Here is a 19,460-nt window from a genome sequence, read left to right on the forward strand (position 1 = left end):
TTCTTTCTTCCTTCCTTCCTTCCTTCCTTCCTTCCTTCCTTCCTTCCTTCCTTTCTTCCTTCCTTCCTTCAATCCTTATCTTCTGTTCTGGAATCAATACTAAGTATTGGCTCCAAGGCAGAAGAGTAGTAAAGGCTAGGCAATTGAGGTTAAGTGACTTGCTAAGAGTCACACAGCTAAGAAATATATGAGGCCAGACTTGAACCCAGGTTCTCCTAACTCCAGTTCTAGCTCTCTATCCACTGTGCCTCCTAGCTGACCCAATACGGTCTTTTTCAAGCTAAATTAGGAATTCCTGGAGTGCAAGGACTGTGTCCTATACTTTTTTGGTATCCTTCAAAGTGCCTAGCACAGTGCTAGAAACATAATAAGCACTCAAAAGTTATGTTTGCCCCTTTGCCTTATATGTCACCATTTCCCTTGATATAATCCAGGAAATGCTATGTTCCTTACTCTGCCCAAGGCACTGTACAAACTAGAGCAGGGAAGGCCCAAAATTCAAGGACTGGGACTTTCTACAAGGCTGGGGACACTTCTTGGTCTTGGATTGACTCCCACATCATCCCATTTCCTTTGTCCTTTGGACTTGAAAGGAAAATCTATGCTCTCTATCCATCATTCCTACCCAGAAAGCCATTCAGGCTGTTCAAACTAGTGACCCATGGCACTGGACAGGGGACACAGAAAACCTAGGCAAAGTCTGGCTCACACTGATATCCCTCTTTTACTGAGTCCTCCCTAAACCTAGACAGGGAAAGCTGGAAAGAAAAGCAGGTGGGGAAACTTGCACTACAAATGTAAGCAGCCCCCAGGATGCCCTCCTGGCAGAGTTGGTGAGCTACATATCCCATTTTAGTGTGCCACATGCCTCATGTAAAAAGAGTTTGAAGAGATGGTATAGTTGACTGGATAGAAGAGAGCAGGATTGGAGGATGTGGTGTATTAAGGTAAAAGGAAAAAGTGAAGAAGACAAAGGGAAATATCATGATAAAAGGACTGTTGTTGTTTAGTCTTGTTTAGTTGTGTCCAACTCTTCTCAATCCCTTATGGAGTTTTCTTAAGAAAAAGACTAGAGTGGTTTACATTTCTTTCTACAGATGAGGAAATAGAGGTAAACATGGTTAAGTGACTTACCCAAGGTCACACAGCTAGAAAGTGTCTGAGGCCAGATTTGAACTCAGGTCTTCCTGACTCCAGGTCTAGCACTCTATCCACTATGCCATCTAGCTGCTCATTTAAAGGGGTTGAGGAAGTCTTCTCCCCTTCAAAGGCAGAAGTGGAGAGTAGAGAAAATGATGCCTAGCACTCACCTGAGAATGTGAGGTCTCTGGTGACTCCTAGGATTGAGAGGCTGGTACCCTCTAGCTGGCAGAGTCCCTGGTCCTTAGAATAGGCTGCCTATCAGTGGGCAGCAAAAAAAAAAAAAAAAAAAAAGAAAAAGAAAAAGAAAAAGGATTAGCACCTCATATACAGTATTCCATAATTCTGAGATGTTTCCCAGGCCTAAGCATGGACTTGACCCTTTCCCCTGAGATGTTGCTAGACCTCATGGGATGGGGCCAGGGATTCTCATCCTATTGGGAATCATTCCTAGTGTGTAAATAGAATTAGCTCGACCCCATTAATAGTCAAAAATCTACTCAACCCAGGTGTGCTAATGATGTCACTCTCACCTCCCTTAGTGGTAACAATAAGTAACAAATCAAGAATAAGGGACTGCCCTTTGGGCAGTCCAAATCAATGTAGAGACTGCCATTTGTCCATTTGAATTAGAGGTGGACCACAGGAAGTGATGAAAGACACGATCTCTTTAAGTAAGGAGTGAACTTCCTGTGGGGGCAGTTGCTGTCTCGAACTGGAAGAAGAAGCATCTCCTGAGACCACAGACAGCTTACACTCTATATTGTCACGTGGGTAAGTTAGGCTGACTTCCTTGGCCTTGCTGGGCCGCTTCCAAACTCTGCCTATCTGGCTGTTGTGCCTTGTGGCTTACAGCTTCATTTATTAAGCTTTATAACCTTCTTCTCTCTCCGTCCAGACCTTTGGCCTGGACTAGCCTCTTCCTTTTTCTCTTTATTCCTACTTTTTACCTACCAGACTGTAAATAAACTTGCCTCAACCCGATGCTGACTTGGGTCTGATTTAATTACGGAATCAACCTGAATTGTTGATTCCTGGCGGCCACACATTTTAATATATATATCTATAAATACATAAATTTTCCTTCTTACACTAGAAACGCCAACACTGGCATGGTGCCATCCACTGTTCCTAAAATGCCAGCAGCTCACAAAGAGCATGAGAAGTCTCTCTGTCAGAAATATATCCAGGAAGGAAGGAGAACTGGGAGGAGAAGCAGCAGAAAATAGGGGATTCACTTGGTTCTACCAAGGTTCAAAGAAAAATGACTGATACAAGGCATGCTGTATCATGAACCCTGAACTGGCTTTGTTTGAACATCTCCACTAAATGGCCACAATTTTTGTTCACAAATTTGTGAACTTCATGTATAATTGCTATCATATTGCTTGCCTTCTCAAAGGGTGAGGGGGGTGGGAAGGAGGGAGAGAATTCAGAACTCAAAAAATTTTAATTTATGTTAAACTTGATTCATATCAAATTACTTAGGGGCAATTGGGTGGCTTAGCAGATAAAACTCCAGGAATGGAGAAGGGAAGTCTTGGGTTCAAATCTATCCTTATATACTTCCTAGCTGTGTGACCCTGGGCAAATCACTTAACCCCAATTGCCTAGCACCTAATGCTCTTCTGTCTTGGAACAGATACTTGGTATCAATTTTTAAGACAAAAAGTAAGGGTTTAACAAAATGAATGTTAAACATGACTAATTGCTTAGGGACAGCCAAGGCAGCACAATGGATAGAGTGGCAGACCTGGAGTCAGGAGAACCTGGGTTCAAATCTGGCCTCAGACCCTTTCTAGATATGTGATCCTGAGAAAGTCACTTAACCCCAATTGACTGGCCCTTGCTCTTCTGTCTTAGAGTTGTTATTAAGAAAGTAAGTAAGGATTTTTTTTTAATTTCTTACCATCTCAGGGAGGTAGGAGGGAGAGAATTTAGAACTCAAATAAAAAAAAATGTTAAAAAATTGTTTTTATATGCAATTCAGGAAAAAATATTAAAATGAATGTTAAAAATAATCTTTTGTAAAATTGTGAACTTGCAAGAGTATCACATTAAGGATATAGGGAGGGCATCGATGAATTCTCAACCTCCGACTTTCCTGATGCCTTTCCTGATCTACCTAGGAGTTAAGAATTCTTTTTTTTTCATGAAATATCGTAGGGACAGCTAGATGGCTCAGTGGATCCAGTGTCAGGGCTGGAGTTAGGAGGTCCTGGGTTCAGATCTAACCACAGATAGATGTTTGACCCTGGACAAGTCACTTAATCCCAGTTGTCTAGCCCTTACAGTTCTTCTGCCTTGGAGCGATACTTAGTATTGATTCTAAAATAGAAGCTACAGGTTTAGAAAAGAAAATGTACATTCTTTGTCTTCAATCACTTGTGGACATGTTGTTTCCTCTCCCTGTAGAATGGAAGTTATTTGAGGACAAGAACTGTTCCATTTTTGTCTTTGAGTCCCCGTGCCTATCCCAGGGCTTGGGACAGAGTCAATACTTAAAATGTTTCTTGAATTAAATGGAAAAATGTGTGTGGAGGGACAAGGGGTGTGTAGAAGCTAGATAGAGGAAGGTCAAATGACTGGGAGGCAGTTGCAGTGTTTGTTCCAAGAATAAGCTGACAATCAACTCTTTTCAAGTAGAACTCCTCCTCATTGCCCTGTATCATCACCACCATTTCTATCTATGTATACATAGTATCTTCCTTCTGACAACAGTTTTTCTGGATTGGTAACTCTATTTCTTCAGTTTCTAGATCCAGTTAGGTAGGGAACTGAATGTAGAGACTATCCTTAATCTTATTATTCATACTTGCTACTTGTATGGTGCTTTACATGCATAATCTAATCTGATCCTCAAAACAACCCCTGGAGGTAGACTTACCTTACGTATAATATACCCAGGGACATTAAATGGCTTGTTCACAATCGCTTAGCAAACAAACGTCAGAGATGAGATTGAACTTCAACTGCCACTTCACAGTTACCATTATATCTCACTGCTTCCCTGTCAGAGGGCTCTGCTGAAGACAGCTTCCCGTTACCCTAGGTGGGCCCTTGAGAATGGGGACCGAGTCTCCCTCTTTGAACATGAGGTTCCCTGGTATTATGAATTGTGGAGTTTTTTTCCCACCCTCCCCCAGAAGAATCAGCTATTCTCTAGGGTAGGGAACCCTCTTCTTCCATGTCCTATCCCCATCATTGACAGCTAGGCGGTGAAGTGGATAGAGTGTATAAGAAATAAAATGGATATAAAAGGATAGATTTAAAAATATTAGGGTTTTAAAAGATTTATTGGTAGCCATTAGAAAAATAAAGCCACGTGCCACGTTAAGAGTCAATTTAAAAGACCCGCCATTACCTTCGTCCCTATGCTGCTTCATCTGGCAAAAGAGTGTGCCAATCCTGGCACTTCCTTTTTATTCTTCTCTCTACGTTATTACGCTTCCTGTCCACGTGATTACACAAAGGGAGGAAGCCAGTTGGCTCTTGGGAAATGTAGTTTGAAAGAGCCCTAAAGTTTAAATCAGGGACCTCAAAATTAGTTCAAGGACTCCCAAATTTCCAATACCACAAGTGCCAGGTGTGGAGTTGGGAAGACTCCTCCTTCCTGAATTTAAATCTGGCCTCAGTTGCTGACTAGTTGGGTGATCCTGGATGAATCTCTAAACCCCATTTGCCTCAGTTTCCTCATCTGTAAAAGAGCTGGAGAAGGAAATGGCAAACCACTCCAGTATCTTTGCCAAGAAAACCCCAAATGGAGTCAGTCACGAACAGTCAGATAGGATTGAAAATACTGAACAGCAACAACAATGATCCCCAGAACCCAATTCTATATAGACTTCAGCACATAGAGGTTGCTCCTTCTAGGCAGAGTGTGACTGATTCCCAGGTCCAAGCCCTGGGAGGAGTCGGGGGGGGGTGGGGGGAAGAGAAGAAATAGGAGCCCTTCTCTACTGGTGTCATCCCGCTCAGGTGACCCTGTTGGGTTCATTGACCATCCATCCCTTCCTGAATTCACTTATCTACCAGCTCCTGCTCCCCAGACAGGATTAGTTGGGACTGGAAAAACCAGGGCTGGTCTTTAGTATCTGGCAAGTGACTGGTCCTGAATAATTATACACAGGGACAACAAAGGAGGGGCAGCTAGGATTTGGTGTGGCAGGGATGAAAGGTGTGGTCTGTATCTTGACAGTAATAATAGCTAACCTTTATGGAGCTCTTTTAAGCTTCACATTAGGTGATCCCCATTTTACAAATAAGGAAATTGAAGCTGAGAGAGACTGACTTGTTTGGTGCTGCAGAGGTGGTATCTGAGGCAGGATTTGAACTCAGAGTTTCCTAAATTTCAAGTCCAGCACACTACTTCCCAGTTCCTTAAAATAAGGCAGATATATTATGCGGAAATTTGTTATTAAAATAAAAAAATCCAGATGAAAACAAAACAAAACAAAAAGACATATTATCCCCCAGGGAGCGGAATTCATTCATTTAACCAATTGACCAAAAACATGTATACAGCGCCAACCAAATGAAGAGTATTGTGCTACAACATATAGAAAGATGATACCTGCCCCTCCGAGAGCTTACAGTCTAGTTGGAAATAAGACATGAATATAAGTGGCCACGATATGTAAGTCCAGAAAACGTCTGTTGTCATCGGCAGGCGTCTCAGGGCTATACTGGGCCTCGGCATCTCTTGTCCAGGATGGATGGCTCCAAGAAGCGGCTATCTCGCAGCCAGGGAGGTGGAGAGTCTCCTGCTCTCCTGGACAATCTCAGTCCCGGAAGGCTGGGGCTAGCTAGCTATGTACTTGTTGCATCTGTGAAGGACCCAGACTGCTTCTCCCATTTGGCCTGTGGAAACTGCTTTTAATTTACAGCCATTATATACTAGGCAGACTGAAGTGAGCAGAATATCCCAAGGCCCAGGGGAGTCTGACTTTCTTCTCCCTGGGTCCTTTGTCTCTGGGACATTGACTGATCTCCCTCATCTGGGATAACAAGGTCTGAGCATCCCAGATGTGCAGGAAGCTGTGAAGCTGGGCTGAGAGAAGGAGACCCAGGCAGTACCCTCCCAGAGACAGGGACAGAGACTGGCTGGTCCTACCGCCATTCTTCCTAGGAAGGGTGGTAGGGAAAAGAACAAGTATTCATTAAGCTCCTACTGTATGTCAGGCACTGTGTTAAGTGCTAATATTATCTCATTTGATCCTGACAACAACCCTGAAAAGCAGGTACTATTATGATATGCATTTTACAGGAAACAAAACCAACATAGGTTAAATGACTTGCCCAGGGTCATATAGCTATCTGAGATTGGATTTGAACTCAGGTCTTCCTTATTCCAGGTTCATTGCTCTACTTATTGTACCATCTACCTACCTGGAGCAGAGTCTGTGGACAACCATCAATCAGCTGATCAATCAGGTAACAATTACCTACTATGTGCCAAACCTTGTGCTAAGTTTGGGGATGCATGTATAATGGATGAAATAATCTCTACTCACAAGGAATTTACATTCTAATGGGGGACATAAAAAAGCAAAGGTAGAATAAATGAAAAGAGAATTAATGAAAAGATACACAAATTAGTTAACCATGAGGCATTTAAGGAGGGATCATAGTTCAAGGCATAAAGGTTTTAGGGAGGTTATTCTTGAGGTGTATCTTTTTCTTTTCTTTTTAAAAAATCTTATTTATTTATTTTAAAAATATTTTTCCATGTTTGCATGATTCCTTTTCTTTCCCTCCCCTGTTTCCTCCCCCCTCCCAGAGTCCACAAGCAATTCCACTGGGTTGTACAAATGTTATCACTTGATATCTATTTCCATATTATTCATTTTTGCAGTACAGCAATTTTTTTAAAGCCTAAACCCCAAATCACATACCCATATATACAAGTGATAAGTGGCTAAGTCATATGTTTTTCTTTTGCATTTCTACTCTCATGGTTCTTTCTCTCAATGTGGATTGCATGCTTTCTTATAAGTCCTTCAGGAGTGTCCTGGATTATTGCGTAATTAGAGTCTGTTACCCTAAAAACTACAATTCCCAGCTCCCCACTCTCCTCACATTACATGCTGATGTAGGGAGGATATAAATTTGGTGTAGCCCAGCCTCTCTCTCTCTTGTCTTCCTGTGGGGGCTTTGGTGGAGCAGGCTTTTTAAATAGGCAAGAAGAACTTACTCACGTAGTCTTAATTTTGTTAAATAATTAGATTTTTTTTACTTCTACTTCCTTTTTATTCCTTCTACTTCAAGTGATTATTAATAAACTTCATAAAATGTAATTCTTGGAATATTAGAAATATCAACTTAAATCTTACATTATTGCATTGATACTTGTAGGAAAGTCCATTACATTGGATAGTTCCACAATGTTTCACTGTCTGTGTACAATGTTCTCTTGATTCTGCTCATTTCACTCTGCATCAGTTCATTGAGGTTCTTCCAGTTCATACAGAATTCCTCCAGATCATCATTCCTTGCAGCACAATAGTATTCCATCATCATCATATGCCACAACTTGTTTAGTCATTCCCCAGTCGAGGGACACCCCCTCATTTTCCAGTTTTTTGCCACCACAAAGAACATGGCTATGAATATTTTTGTACAAATATTTTTCATTATTATCTCTTTGGGGCACAAGCCCAGGAGTGATGTTGCTGGATCAAAGGACATATACTCTTTTAGAGTCCTTTGGGCATAATTCCAAATTGCCCTCCAGAATAGTTGGATCAGTTCACAGCTCCACCAGCAATGCATTAATGTCCCAACTTTGCCACATCCTCTCCAACATTTATTATTTTCCTTTACCGTAATATAGGCCAATCTGCTAGGTTTGAGGTGGTACCTCAGAGTTCTTTAGATTTGCATTTTGGAGGTGTGTCTTGAAGGAACAGAGGGATTCTATAAGGCAATCAGTATATTCCAGGCATGGAATATAAAGTATAAAGTCAAAAAATGGGAAGATGCCAGCTTTATGTCCCAGCAATATGCCCAGATCACACCTAGCTCAGGGAGAGAGTAAAAGTCACAAGCTTAATCCAGCAATACTAAGGTAGCTGTCCCAGAAGGAAGAAGATCTGGAGCCAACCATTGAGGAAGCTGATGCAAGACTCATTTGACCTGTTCATCCTTGGGGCCTGTGAGATCAAGATAGCAGCAACCATTAACTTACACTGATATAGTACTTTGAGGTTTAGAAGGTACTTTCTGCAAATGAGAATAGAATCTTCCTTCCTTGGCATAGAAGAAGATTGGTTATCCTTTTCTTCCCCTCCAAAAAAAGGGCTGGGGACTTGTCCTCTCTCCCTAGGCTTCAAGGAAAGGAGGATCCTTTCCTATTTATAGTATAGGTACATAAGTTACTCACAAGTTCTCCTGTAAGAGCACTTCACAAAACCTTAAAGTGCAATATAAATTATAGTTATTGCTGGTTGTTTGTCCTTCATTTTGAAGAGGACCAATGACATCAAGAGGTGATTTCTTGACTTGAGCATGAATTGGATTTAAGTAAGGCAGAGTTGCACAATTATCATCCTTACTCTCTCTTTCAGAGTCATCCAAGTCCAGTGGCAAGACAAAAGTCAGGACAACTGGTGATGTCTCATGATGCAGCAGATGATCTCGGCATCTTCTATGTCTCTAAGAGATCCACAATGTCTACTTCAGTTGTTTTCATGGCCTGTGGAACAAATTATTCTAATCTATCTATTCCACCTTCACATGTTTGGGGTAGACAATCCCCTAACTCATTGACAGTTTTGAGATCCATCAATTATTCTCAACTTGGTTTAGCTTGTCTGCCAGAGATAGTTTTATAAGGGCATGACCACTGCCCAGCTTTTTGTAGCCACAAGTGAGAGTTGGGTAAAAGGTGGACACCAAAGTAGGATGAGTAGTTGTGAAAAGGGCTTGGCAAGTCTTCTTACCAGAGGTGCTAGTCCTCTTTACACACCCCATACACCTAAAATATTACTATTATCATTAACAATTGAGAATGGCCCACAGCCCTTATGTTTTGTCAGGCAACAGACCATACCTTTCTCTAAAAGTCACTATTACCATGGAAGCCATCCCTGATACAGCAACTCATCCAGACATCTATTTGTTAGCCCCTATTCAGATCCTTCCATTTCTGCTCCTAGACCTGCTACTGATTTCCAAGGTATATAACCACAAAGTCACAATCAGTGTTATCCATTGTGCTGCCCATTTTCCATGGGACCAGCTTCTACAACCAGTTAAAGAGGGCATTGGCCATAGTACCTCTGCCAGAAACAAAATAGGTAAACACAATGGAGTTTAACCCTGGGCTCCGTGCCCAGATTCTCCCTTGTGACATAGGGTTACCAGGTATCAGTGGCATTCCCCACATGCAGAGTCTGGGTAACTCAATCATATAATGTCTCCTAGAGAGGAGAAGAGGGAGGGAGCATTAATGAGTCATACACATTGGCACTCATAGGAGGCATGAGTTCCATATCAATGCCAACTGCCCTATGCCCACACCTACCTCCACCTTCAGTCATCCAAATATTCAATATAATTCTCTGAGTAATCATTCTAGCTCTCTCTCTCTTTTTTTTTTTTTAAACCCTTACCTTCCGTCTTGGAGTCAATACTATGTATTGGCTCCAAGGCAGAAGAGTGGTAAGAGTAGGCAATGGGGGTCAAGTGACTTGCCCAGGGTCACACAGCTGAGAAGTGTCTGAGGTCAGATTTGAACCTAGGACCTCCCGTCTCTAGGTCTGGCTCTCAAACCACTGAGCTACTCAGCTGCCCCCTCTCTTCATTCTTATAGATATTCTCAGCAACCTGGCTATGGAATAGGTTTCTGTCCTCCTGGCCATGGCTCCTGATGGTACTCCATCTTATCCAATGGTTTCTGACCTTTTCTGCAACATAGACCCCTTTTGGTAGCCCAGGGAAGCCAATGGACCCCTTCTCAAATAATGTTTTTGGATCCAGTTCCAGAGCCAAGATGGCAGAGTAGAAACAGGGAAGCTCAAAACTACTATGAGAATCCTTTCCAACCAATCTTAAAATAATGCCGCGAAATGAAGACAGAAGTAAAAGAACCAACAAGGAGACAGAATGAAACAACTTTCAAGAAGAGAAAAACATAAAAGGTATTCAGAGAACATCTGGGGCACTGGAATGTGTGATAATTAGATTAAGTCTACACTGCCCATCTTTAGATTTAATCACCAAAGGTGAGAACATCTCTAATTCTGGGAGGTCCTAACCCACAGTGTGCAAGAGTGGGTGAAGAATCAGAATCAACTGACTGCCCCCTAGGCAGTACTATGAGAAGTTTCTATTGTGATTGGACATGCAAATTAGGAGGGAGGCACAGGAAGTGACACATAAGTGACCCCTTTAAAAAGAAGGAGTTGAGTGAGTGAGAGGCTTCTGGTGAAGAGGGCTGCTGATGAAGGAGTTCTTCTGGTCCATGAAGGAGTGTTGAGACCTTGGTGAGACTAAATATCTTCTTTTGAATTCCACGTGGTGAGTTTAAAGACTGAATCTTCCTGACCTTCTCTTAAGAAATTTCTTGTAAGAGACTCTGTGAATGAATTTTTGCTTCATTCACCTCTGGGCCTCTTACCTACTGAGTTAGATTCTTATTTCCTTATTTCCTCTCTCTCTCTTCTTAATTGTAAATAAATTTCCATAAAAGTCAATTTTGACTTGAGATTATTCTTAATTGAGGATTGATAATAGTTCAATCCTCTGGTGACCATCTTTTAATATATTGAACAAAAACAAAAACAAAAAAAAACCCTTCTTCCCCCTTACAGATGAATGGGGAGCACAGTCAGCAGGAGACTATAGCAAGGAGTGAAGAGTAAACCAAGAACACCCACACTCCCTCACCTCACATCTGCTGTACCAGGTTTTGAACCTGAGCCTAAGCCAACATCTAGACCCTGAGACCCTGCCTGGGCAAATAGAGGTCCAAGCCAAACCCACCCCTTGAAATTCCAAGCAAACCAGCAGTGAAGTCCAGAATTCTAGTCCAGGCAGTCTGTACTGAAGCAGCCTCATTTGTGTGGGCACATCGCTAAATCAGGAGTCCCAGCCTGGGCCTGTGGTGAGGACATAGATCCCAATTTGGGTTAGTTGGTAGACCCAAAGGGGTACAGGAGCTCTGATCCTTTTGCCAAAAACTCAAAACAGAGCCCCAGGACAGGGCAATCTACTGTGTGCCTGACCAGATCAAATCCAGAGTGAGACCAAAAACTTCACCCAAACCTGAGGCAAGAATTTCAGCAATCAGCTATCAAGGGTTAATTGAATCAGCAGTGGGAGGTGATTGTCAGAGCTCCCAGGCCTCAGGCCATCAAAGCATCTTGGAAGAACTGAAACTGGCAGAAACCCAGAAGTAAAGCTAAGGGTAGCATCAAGGAAGGACTGAAGTTTAAGTTGGGGGCAGCTGGGTAGCTCAGTGGATTAAGAGCCAGTCCCAGAGACAGGAGGTCCTAGGTTCAAATCTGGCCTCAGCCACTTCCTAGCTTGGTGACCCTTAAGTCACTTAACCCCCATTGCCTAGCCTTTACCACTCTTCTGCCTTGGAGCCAATACACAGTATTGATTCCAAGATGGAAGGTAAGGGTTTACATTAAAAAAAAAAAAAAAAAGAGTATACTCTTAAGAAGTTAGTAAACTTCTCAGAGGACAGAGCCTACCTATAAAAAGGTTGGAAAACTGAGCAGACAACAATAAAAGCACCTAAATATAGAGAATTTTATGGAGACAAAGAACAAGGTACAGACACAGAAGGCAAAAGTGAAAGCAAAGCAAACACGCAAAGACCAAAAGAAAAATGTGAATTGGACACAAATTTTGTAAGAACTCAAGGACTTAAAAAAACAAGAGAGGCAGAAAAAAAACAGGGAAAAGAAATGAAAGCAATGCAAGAAGAAATGAAAAAGGAGGCTCAAAAGCTGAAGGAGGAAAATCAGGCCTTAAAAATTAGAATTGAGCAACTAGAAGCTAATGATTTCATGAGATATCAAGAAACAATAAAACAAAATCAAAAGAATCAAATAATATTTTTGAATGCATAAAAATAGTCAGTATTACAAAGGAAACCAGTTATATTGTAACATTTTAATTAAGAAAAGTCTATCTTATCTCCCACCTTCCTACCCCATTGAAAAGGAAAGAAAACCAACCACCATGTTAAAGATGGTCATATTCAAGCAAAAGAAATTCTTGCATAGTATATGTCTCTGTTTGTATGCTGAATCCAGAAGGTGGGTAATGTTTTATCATGAGTCCTTTGGAATCATGGCTGGACCTTGCATTAATCAGAATTTCTAAGCCTTTCAAAGTTATTTGTCTTTACAAAGTTGCTGTTATAATATAATTATAAATTATATAATATGATATTCTCCTGGTTGACTCTATTCTGATTAAGCTCTTCCTATCTGTCTGACCATTCCTTCTCAGTCTCCTTTGCTGAATCTTTGACCAGGTCTTGTGTGCTAATGGTGGATGTCCTTAGGGCTTTGTCTTTTTCCTCTCCCCCTTCTCTTTTTTGGCTATACCATTTTTGCTTGGTGATCTGATAAACTTGTATGGATTTGATGATCAACTCTGTGCTGATGGTTCTCAGATCTTATCCAGTCCTAACTTTTTTTCTAACCTCCAGAACCTCATCATCCAAATGTTTTCTGGACATCCTGAACTTGATGTCCCAAAGACATCTTGAGCTCAACATGTCCAACTCTGAAGTCATTATCTTTCTTTTCCAAACCTTCTCCCTTCTGAACTTCCTTATTACAACCTAGGTGTGATGGCTTTAGCTTCTCACTCTCTCTCAACCCCCATATCAAATCTCCTGTCAAGTTTTGACTATTTCACCTTCCTAATATTGTCAGTCTATCAGGGGTTTCAAGCAAAAGACCAAAGCAAGGTAATATAGCAAAGCTTTGATGGAGGAAAGAAGCAAGTGGCAATGGAAAGTCCAATGTCAGTAGAGGTAGCTATGGAGTCCCAGCCAGGTAGGGAAATTAGGAGATCTTATAACATTATGTGGTTTCAAGGGTAATACAACTTGGGTCACCTCCACTGGTTATCTTGGGGGAAGGTGAGCTACTTGGATTAACATCATTGGATGTCCCTGAGAGGAATGGGAAATCTCAGTCTCTGGTGATATAGAAAAGTCCCAAAGTTACAGGATATTAGCAGCTGTTTTTGTTGCTTAGCTGGGGTTTGTTGGTTTCCTGTTGTTTAGCTAAAGTTTCTTAGTTTCAGGGTTTATCAAATACCTTTTGTATATGCCCCCTTCTCTCCTCCACTATTATAAAGACAAACATCTCTGAAAGACAGGAACTCTGATCAAGATACAATGACTTATCACAGTTCCAGAGGCATGATGCTAAGTATCAGGGATACAAATGGCCTACCCCAGAACAAAGCTGGTTACATCAGCCCTTCAGTATATAGTAGGGGTACTTTTAAGGGTTTTTTAGTGTTTCTTCTCTAATGTCACCTACTTGAGACTTCATAAGCTTTATCTTTCCACATTTAGTTGCCAGTAAAAAGTATCCTTGGTCTATTTAACCACCTAACATCAATTAACTTTTACAAATAGGTATTTATTTCAAAAATATAGGAAGAACAAAAGTACAAAGATTTCATCCAACCCCTTGGAAACATACTCATCTATCCTACCTCAGTCTCTGGAGAGAGGAGATTTACTCTTAGACAGTTTCTATACTATATTGGATCCACCAAGTTCATTTCCAAATATGACATAACTGGTAGTAGATGTGAATCCTAATTCAGATACTGCTAGACTGGGGTCGAAAAGTCACTCCAGAAGGTCACTCATTCTTCCCCAAGGTATAACTACTGAGTTGGCTGCAAAACTTGGCATATACTTGGACTCCCAGAGTCCTGGAGGCTCACTCTCCAAACCTTTTCGAACTCACAAGTCAGAAACTCCACATTAATCTGTCCCTGGAAACAGAAAGGAAACAAAGCTGAGATAGTCCTATTTTCATAGGATCACATAGCTCAGAGGGGACATGGTTCAAGGCTTCTTTCTCTCTTATCCAAGAAGTCAAAGAGATTCACCAAGATTCAGTGGTCAAACAGACTGTAGCCCAAGAGAAAATGATGGAGGCCCACAAAGGTCTTTTGGAAGGCAATCTGAGTTATGTCTATGAAGTCAATCAGAAGTCTTCTCCTAATCATTTGATTAGCATATTGGAACCAGTTACAGAGGGTCTATAATGTATTCAAGTTCCTCCAATGTGCTTTTATTATATATTGACTACATATCATCACAACTCTGAATGTATCAGTCTGCGTTATACAAGTACAATTAAAATGGGATAGATCCTATCCTAACAGGAGCAGACAAAGCATACAGGGTAAAATGAGGATTATAATAAAGGGGAGCTAGAAATTTGTGGGGTTGAGGATCGTATTCAGGGGCAAGGGTAATGGTTGGGATGTGGAACAGTCCTGCCAGTGAGTTGATCTGGCAGTGGAGTGAGCACTTCTGGGGGCCCCTCAGAATCATGACGATTCACTATGACCCAACTCTCCTACCAAGTCCACCCAAACAGAAATTTGGATTCCAGTCCAAGTCCCCTGACTCTGGTAAGGAAGTTTTACTTCATTTTGCTGGGGCCCAGACCTCTACGATACTTCCCAGATGACTCTAACATATCCCCATCCCTCCTACTTTCTAGCACCTTTTTATATTGTTTTACCCTGTTATTAAGTAACTACCCTACACCAATCAGATTGGCCAAGATGACAATAAAGTAATTGAAGTTGGAGGAAATGTAGCTCTTCAAATCAGTCCCTTCCCTTTCTGGAAGTTGGCCGTTGACCTCATATTAGTGTTATTTTCTTGACTTTTTCCAGGAATCAAAGTCAAACTTACCAGCTTGGAGTTTGTAGATTCTATTCTCTTCACTTTTTTGAAAACAGGGACCACATTTACCATTCTCCAGTTTTGTGTCACTTATCCCTCCCATCTTCCATGAACTTTCTGATGTCCCTGATGGCGGCTCGACAATCACATCTGCCAGTTCATTTTGGACCTAAGGTGACTTGGATTTGTCAAGGGAAGTCAGATGTTCTCTTACTCACATTGGGCTTGGCTGCCTCTTACATCATTTGTAGTCTGTCACTTCCAGGGTAAAGGTCTTCCTCCTTGGCAAAGAAGGCAGAAACAAAGTTAAGATTTGAACAGCTTTACCTTCTCTTTATTATCATTTATCATCTACTTATGGAAAGCTCAGATCCCAGAGGCAGCCAGCTGGATCAGTAGATAGAGTGCTGGCTTGACTTAGAGTCAAAGAAAATGTTGTTCAACTATTTAAGTTCTGTCTAGTTCTCCATGATCCCGTTTGGAGTTTTCTTGGCAAAAACGCTGGAGTGGTTTGCCATTTCCTTTTCCAGCTCATTTTATAAGTGGGGAAAATGAGGCAAACAGGGTTAAAGGATTTGTCCAGGGCCACACAACTAGGAAGTGTCTGAGACCAGGACCTTTTCGCTTTAGGCATGGCGCTCCATCCACTGAGGCACCTAGCTCCAATATCATTTTTACCAGGCAATTTGCAACCTTAGTCCTATTCCAGGACAGTTAGGGATATGTGAGATATGTGTGTGTGTGTGTGTGTGTGTGTGTGTGTGTGTGTGTATGTGAAGGGAAGGCCTTCCTTCTCTCAAAGGCATGGAAGTAGTGAAGTACCAGATATATTATAGTTCATAGCAGGAACTCATTATATGTGGAGGGAATATAATAATAGTAATAATAACAATAGCAAAAAACACATTTTTAAACCTTTATTTTTGATCTTAGAATCAACAGTAAGTATCAGTTCCAAAGCAGAAAAGCAGTAAAGGCTAGGCAATAGGGGTTAAGTGACTTGCCCAGGGTCACACAGCTAGGAAGTGTCTGATGCCAGATTTGACCCCAGGACCTCCCATCTCCAGACCTGGCTCTCCATCCACTGAGCCACCCCAATAACAACATATGTAGAACTATGTAAGTTTTGAGGATATACTCAACATCTACTTTTATAGATGAGTCTTGGGTCCCCAGAGCTTGGTGATCAAATTGGTGTTCTAGTAGTTGAAAAGCCATCTGTTCAATCTCTTTCTGGTATTTTTCCCTCCTCTGCCCTAATTAAGATTATCACTTAAGAATCAGTTTAGTCATTTAAAGGTCTTTTAGGACTTAGTCTAAGGCCTAGGTTTGATGTTGATTGACAACAGGATTAAGGCTAAAATTGGGGGGTTTGGGTGGAGAGTGGTGGTCTCGACCCATTCCTCACACTCTTCCCAGTTCAATATAATAAACAAAACTGGAACTTATTTAACTGAAGTCAAATCCTAGAGAGCTCTTTAATGGAATGAGGAGGCTTTACATTTCCTTTTTCCAATGCCTTGATCAGTGCCTTGAAGGTTCAGGAAAAAGTTTATAATCAAACCCAGTATTTTACATTCTTCCATATTTCCAAATACTTAGTGGCACAACTTCAACAGATAAGCCACCTTTTTTACAAAGTCCTGATAGGTTATTGCCTGTCCTATTGCTTGCAAAAAAAACCCCAAACCCTAAAGACTGTAAGGAAAGGGAAGAGAAAAATCAAGCATTTCTTTTGGGAGGGAAATCCAGGTCCCCTACATAATCCCTGAGCAAGTGAGGCTCTCCACACAGGGACTGACAACCTGGAGCTGGCTGGAAGTTGCCCTCTCAGCCTCTAGATGAGAAAACAAACTAATTTGACTTGGTTCTTTTTTTTTTTTTTAATTTAAAAAAAATTTTTTTAAACCCTTAACTTCTGTGCATTGGCTCATAGGTAGAAGAATGGTAATGTTGTACAATGGGAGTCAAGTGACTTACCCAGGGTCACACAGTTGAGAAGTGTCTGAGGCCGGATTTGTGACTTGGTTCTTGAGTAGTAATACTGGCCCATCAGCTTCAGGGGACTGAAGTCCTTGCCCCCTCCCTCTCCCATGCAGGGGCCCCTCTACTTTGGACTTAGTGAGTGCTACATTAAAACAATTACCTGATCCAAGGAGACTGAGGTACTTTGCCCTCTCCCTTTCTCAAAGGGAGTAAAGGGGCCTCTCTAGTCTGGAATCATACATACAGGTCAGGTTTAATCATTGACTAACTAAAAAGGAAAAGAATCTTCCTCTCTTAAAAGGAAAACTTAGTCCCTACAAAACTTTTCAACCTATGTGGAGCTCTGTCCACAGAGAACAGGGGCCTTGAATCAACTTCCCATCATTTCCTCACTCTCTAGTAAGAAACTAAACCCTCCTAAATGAAAACTCCTTCGTGATTCCCTTAGCATCTATGGCCATCCCACTGGGGTCTAAACAGTTTCGTTGTTCCTTTTTGGTTTGCCCAGAATTTCTCTAGTGATCACAGTAGCATGTGATTTCCCCTTTAAAGTTTGGACAATTTTCTTCAGGGTCTTTATTATAAAAGGATATCAGAAATTTCCTTCATTGGATCCTTAGCCCTGCAAGGGCACTCCTACTAGAATTCCAAACTCACCAAATAACAGGAGAAAAAAACTAAGGTATCATAGAAAATAAGATTTAATAAGTCATGAAAAAAGTATAAGGCTCTCAAGAAAAGAGATTAATTGATGATGGTTGATTACCTTGGGGCCATATTGGTGAACCTATGGCATATGTGCCATAAGGGGCTGCTCCCTTTCCCCTCTCCACTGCTCCTAAGAACATTTCTCTCATCACCCACCCCTCTGCCCAGCAGCCCAATGGGAGTGCTTCCTCCCTCCCCTATCTGAGGTAAGGGAGCAACTCACTTGCAGCATGAGGGCACAGTTTGGGCACTTGGTCTCTAAAAGATTCACCATCAATGCTCTGGGGTTTCTAGGCCGGCAAGAAATTTTTATATTGTGGATCTATAGTCAAAAGGATCTCAGAAAAATAGTTTGCTCTAATGCCACAAGTGAAATAAGCATTCTCTATCTAATTAAAAGGAAAAAAATATGAATATTTATGAACTATTGTATTATGTTCTGGGCAAATTGCTAGGCATCAGAATTTTAGGGATGGCTGCAAATTCATAATTCTCATGTTCCTCTCAATATCAGTACTTATATATTACTTATAGAATGATAAAATATTAATAGATTGTCCAACCTTTATTTTTTATTGGATAATATATTTTTTTCAATTACATGTAATAACAATTTTTAACTTTTGGTTTTTTTGAAATTTTGAGTACCAAATTCTCTTCCTCCCACCCTGAAGAAAAAAACTGAGATTTTACATGTGTAATCATGTAAAAATTTTCCCCATATTAATCCTTTTGTGGAGAAAACTAGTACCAAAAAAAAAATGAAGAAAAAAGTGAGATATATATAGTAGGCTTTGACTTGGAATCAGACTCCAGTTCTTTCTCTGGAAGCAGATGCCTTTTTTGTTATGGGACCTTTGAATTATCCTGAATTATTGTATTGCTGAGAATAGCTAAGTTTTTCACAGTTGTTCATCATATATTAATTGTTGTTCTGGTATAAAGCATTCTCCTGATTCTGCTTACTTTACTCTGCATCAGTTTGTATAAGTCTTTCTAGATTTTTCTGAAATACTTCTGCTTATCACTTCTTATAGTATTCCATTACAGTCATATACCAAAACTTACTCAATTGATGGGTACTCCTTCACTTTCTAATCTTTGCCACCCCCAAAAGAGCTGCTTTAAATATTTTTGTACATATAGGTCCTTTTACTTTTTGGTTTTTATTTCTTTGGTAATGGTATTGTTGGGTCAAAGAGTATGTACAATTTTATAACCCTTTGGGCATAGACTGTTCTCCATAATGGTGGAATCAGTTCACAATTCCCCCAACGATGCATTTGTGTCTCAATTTTCCTACATCTCTTCCAACATTTTGTCGTGTTGCTTTTCTGTCATAATAGCCAATATTATAGGTATGGGGTGGTATCTCAGAAATTTAATTTACATTTCTCTAATGTTTTCTCACATGACTATAGATAGCTTTAATTACTTTGTCTGAGAACTGCCTGTTCATATCCTTTGACCATTTATCATTTGGAGAATTACTTATATTCTAATACAATTGACCCAGTTTTCTATGAATTTGAGAAATAAAGCCTTTATTAGAGACTTATAAAAATGTTTTTTCACCTTCATAACTGTGTATTTATTACCTTCCATCCTATTTTCTGTCTCCCCTATTTATCCTATTCTTTCTCCTTTTTTTCTGGTCATCTTCAGAAGTGTTTTGCTTCTGACCACCACCTATTCCAATTTGCTCACTTTCTTATCC

At 40.8% G+C, this 19,460-nt stretch overlaps 1 protein-coding gene and 1 long non-coding RNA gene across 2 annotated transcripts in view; both read right to left on the bottom strand.

Moving 5' to 3' along the window:
* MYO15B (myosin XVB) overlaps positions 1-2,254 on the bottom strand; it is a 37,153-nt gene extending 34,899 nt beyond the window's left edge. The window contains exon 1 of the mRNA XM_044675148.1: positions 2,232-2,254. Within this exon, the coding sequence (XP_044531083.1) occupies positions 2,232-2,254 (23 nt within the window). The remainder of the gene's footprint in view (positions 1-2,231) is intronic.
* An 11,482-nt stretch (positions 2,255-13,736) lies between these two features.
* On the bottom strand, positions 13,737-15,323 carry LOC123247758. Its single transcript, XR_006506159.1, has 2 exons — positions 15,059-15,323; positions 13,737-14,121 (listed from the first exon to the last, which is right to left on the bottom strand). It is a non-coding gene; the product is annotated as an uncharacterized LOC123247758 (long non-coding RNA).
* Between the last annotated feature and the right edge of the window lie 4,137 nt (positions 15,324-19,460).

The sequence above is a fragment of the Gracilinanus agilis genome, chromosome 4, assembly GCF_016433145.1.
Source record: "Gracilinanus agilis isolate LMUSP501 chromosome 4, AgileGrace, whole genome shotgun sequence".
NCBI lineage: Eukaryota > Metazoa > Chordata > Mammalia > Didelphimorphia > Didelphidae > Gracilinanus > Gracilinanus agilis.